The sequence below is a fragment of the Cucumis sativus genome, chromosome 3 (genome assembly GCF_000004075.3).
Source record: "Cucumis sativus cultivar 9930 chromosome 3, Cucumber_9930_V3, whole genome shotgun sequence".
Classification (NCBI taxonomy): Eukaryota; Viridiplantae; Streptophyta; class Magnoliopsida; order Cucurbitales; family Cucurbitaceae; genus Cucumis; species Cucumis sativus.
In genome coordinates this window covers 9,800,569-9,804,074 of record NC_026657.2, presented here as the reverse complement: position 1 = coordinate 9,804,074, position 3,506 = coordinate 9,800,569, and the positions used below count along the sequence as shown (strand labels likewise).

The following is a 3,506-nucleotide window of genomic DNA, read 5'->3' as shown; positions in this document are numbered from 1 at the left end:
GAATAGGCCAAAAATGGGGTAGAAATAGAGTTTTAGGATTGATTGTAAAAAAGTTGAGATTTAGGATAAATTGGAGGTGAAATGACGAAAATACCCTCTTTTATTTTCCTTCCTCTTTTCTTCTTTTTCCTTTTCTTCTTTTTCCTTTTCTTCAACCCGAAGACAGAAGGCCGTTCAAAAGAAAAACGTAAACCTCAGCATTTGAACTCTCCCGCGTCTGCAGTTACCCTCTTCAACTCTCTCCCGCCTCCGGTGAACGTTTTTCTCTTCCGTCCATTTCTTCTCCACTTCCATCCATTTCTTCTTCACGACTCTCCGCTATATTTTCCGATTTCAACTTGTTCACGGAACGTCTCCATTTCTTCTGCACGGGTCTCCGTTTTACTTTCGACTTCATCTCCGGCGGACGCTTCTCCACTTCCATCCATTTCGATTTCAGGTTTGTTTTCACCGGACCTCTCCATTTCTTATCCACTCCTCTACATTGGCAGTGCCGTATCCATCATCTTTGAAGTCAAGTGAGTAATAAAATCTCAGTTTTTTTTTTAGAGTTAGTCTGTTGTAGCTTATTTATTATTACAGTATTCCATCTTGTTTGTTTAAGTTGTCTGTTAAGATGTGAGTTTTTTGTTTTTGGCACATTTTGGAGAAGAAATGCATGTCATATGCACACAGACATAGAGAACCGTGGGAGCCATTCTGTTTTTAGGAAGAAAAACCATTTCCTTTGCAATGTACTGTAATAATAGAAAAACCATACCTTGGAGTTTAGAACTTGAATTCGAACATATATTTGGTATCCCATATAAACTCTGCAAAGTTACCAGTACAATAGATATGTGCTAAACATGCATTCTAAATATTGTATTCTAAAGACATTATCATAAGCTGCATTGTTGAAAGACCATTTCCTTTGCCTTGAAGTTTTCCATCATCTCTCACCTATCAGCACCTATCTCTCACCTTCCAAAATTTTGAGTAGAAGTCCCAATATAAGAGTGTTAACTTCCTAAACCGTTTAGAATGCATGTTTAGCTAGTCTACTAGGTGTTAAGGCTATAGGGTTAGCAATTGTATTAGACTTAGCAACTTTGCCTTGAAGTTTTCCATCATCTCTCACCTATCAGCACCTATCTCTCACCTTCCAAAATTTTGAGTAGAAGTCCCAATATAAGAGTGTAAACTTCCTAAACCGTTTAGAATGCATGTTTAGCTAGTCTACTAGGTGTTAAGGCTATAGGGTTAGCAATTGTATTAGACTTAGCAACTTTGCCTTGAAGTTTTCCATCATCTCTCACCTATCAGCACCTATCTCTCACCTTCCAAAATTTTGAGTAGAAGTCCCAATATAAGAGTGTAAACTTCCTAAACCGTTTAGAATGCATGTTTAGCTAGTCTACTAGGTGTTAAGGCTATAGGGTTAGCAATTGTATTAGACTTAGCAACTTTGCCTTGAAGTTTTCCATCATCTCTCACCTATCAGCACCTATCTCTCACCTTCCAAAATTTTGAGTAGAAGTCCCAATATAAGAGTGTAAACTTCCTAAACCGTTTAGAATGCATGTTTAGCTAGTCTACTAGGTGTTAAGGCTATAGGGTTAGCAATTGTATTAGACTTAGCAACTTTGCCTTGAAGTTTTCCATCATCTCTCACCTATCAGCACCTATCTCTCACCTTCCAAAATTTTGAGTAGAAGTCCCAATATAAAGAGTGTTAACTTCCTAAACCGTTTAGAATGCATGTTTAGCTAGTCTACTAGGTGTTAAGGCTATAGGGTTAGCAATTGTATTAGACTTAGCAACTTTGCCTTGAAGTTTTCCATCATCTCTCACCTATCAGCACCTATCTCTCACCTTCCAAAATTTTGAGTAGAAGTCCCAATATAAGAGTGTAAACTTCCTAAACCGTTTAGAATGCATGTTTAGCTAGTCTACTAGGTGTTAAGGCTATAGGGTTAGCAATTGTATTAGACTTAGCAACTTTGCCTTGAAGTTTTCCATCATCTCTCACCTATCAGCACCTATCTCTCACCTTCCAAAATTTTGAGTAGAAGTCCCAATATAAGAGTGTAAACTTCCTAAACCGTTTAGAATGCATGTTTAGCTAGTCTACTAGGTGTTAAGGCTATAGGGTTAGCAATTGTATTAGACTTAGCAACTTTGCCTTGAAGTTTTCCATCATCTCTCACCTATCAGCACCTATCTCTCACCTTCCAAAATTTTGAGTAGAAGTCCCAATATAAGAGTGTAAACTTCCTAAACCGTTTAGAATGCATGTTTAGCTAGTCTACTTGGTGTTAAGGCTTTAGGATTAGCAATTTTATTAGACTCACCTTCCAAAATTTTGAGTAGAAGTCCCAATATAAGAGTGTTAACTTCCTAAACCGTTTAGAATGCATGTTTAGCTACTCTACTAGGTGTTAAGGCTTTAGGGTTAGCAATTTTATTAGACTTAGCAACTTTGCCTTGTAGTTTTCCAGCATCTCGCACCTATCAGCACCTATCTCTCACCTTCCAAAATTTTGAGTAGAAGTCCCAAGATGCTAGTGCATCCATGTTTAGTAAGTCTCTTATGCAATTATATTTAATTAGTTTTTTTTTTATGCAGGTTTCAGTATGGCTTCGACATCAACTAACGGTCTCATGTATAATGCAGCTTAGTAAGCAGTTTATCACATTTAGTAAGCAGGTTGACTATGTTGTCGGATCAAAACAAGACTGTCAAGATCCTTGGGTGAATGTTGATTACATTTACTCTCCATTCAATATCCATGGCAATCATTGGATTCTATTATGCTTGGACTTGGTACGTTGTCAAGTTAAGGTATGGGATTCGCTTCCGTCGCTGACGAGTGCCGAAGATATGAGAAGCATATTAGAGCCAATTCAAGAGATGGTGCCAAATTTGCTCGATGCTACTGGATTCTTTGTTAGGAGAGGCGGATCATCAACACACAAGGAACCTTGGCCACTTGTCATTGTCGACTCCATTCCACTTCAACGCAACAATAGTGATTGTGGTGTATTTACAATTAAGTATTTCGAATATGAAGCTTCTGGTTTAGATGTAGCTACATTATGTCAAGAAAACATGTCATATTTTAGAAAACAATTGGCATTTCAATTATGGACCAACAATCCCATGTATTGACTTTTAGTTCCAACTTTTGAAGGAATTGTATATGTTCCAAACTATGTACATAAATAGTTTTATATAATGGAATGAATACCATTTTTGTTTTTTGGTATGCAATTTTTATTTCATTATCTTGGAAAATTGTAAAGTGTGCAGAACTTTTATATAATGTACAACAATGCAGGTGAGAGCAACATTCTCATGCTCTTAGAATTAGGAAGGCCAATTTATCCCACAATGTATGAAAATGGAGAGAGATGAGAGAAAAATGAAATATTCTTTTTGGAAGTGAGAAAATGGAGAAAATGGTTTTCAAAGGCCGGTGGAGACCATGGGAAGAGCTTTGAGAAAGAAATTTCAAGAAAACGAA

At 37.1% G+C, this 3,506-nt stretch overlaps 1 protein-coding gene across 1 annotated transcript; it reads left to right on the top strand.

Moving 5' to 3' along the window:
* Positions 1-384: 384 nt before the first annotated feature.
* LOC116402562 (ubiquitin-like-specific protease ESD4) lies at positions 385-3,157 on the top strand. Its single transcript, XM_031882033.1, has 2 exons — positions 385-439; positions 2,609-3,157. The coding sequence occupies exon 2, from the start codon at positions 2,651-2,653 to the stop codon at positions 3,149-3,151; it is 501 nt and encodes a 166-aa protein (XP_031737893.1). The 5' UTR covers positions 385-439; positions 2,609-2,650; the 3' UTR covers positions 3,152-3,157.
* The last annotated feature ends 349 nt before the right edge of the window (positions 3,158-3,506 follow it).

Bases quoted from the DNA above. Each gene is read 5' to 3' on its own strand.
- LOC116402562 (XM_031882033.1), top strand. From the start codon at position 2,651: ATGCAGCTTAGTAAGCAGTTTATCACATTTAGTAAGCAGGTTGACTAT.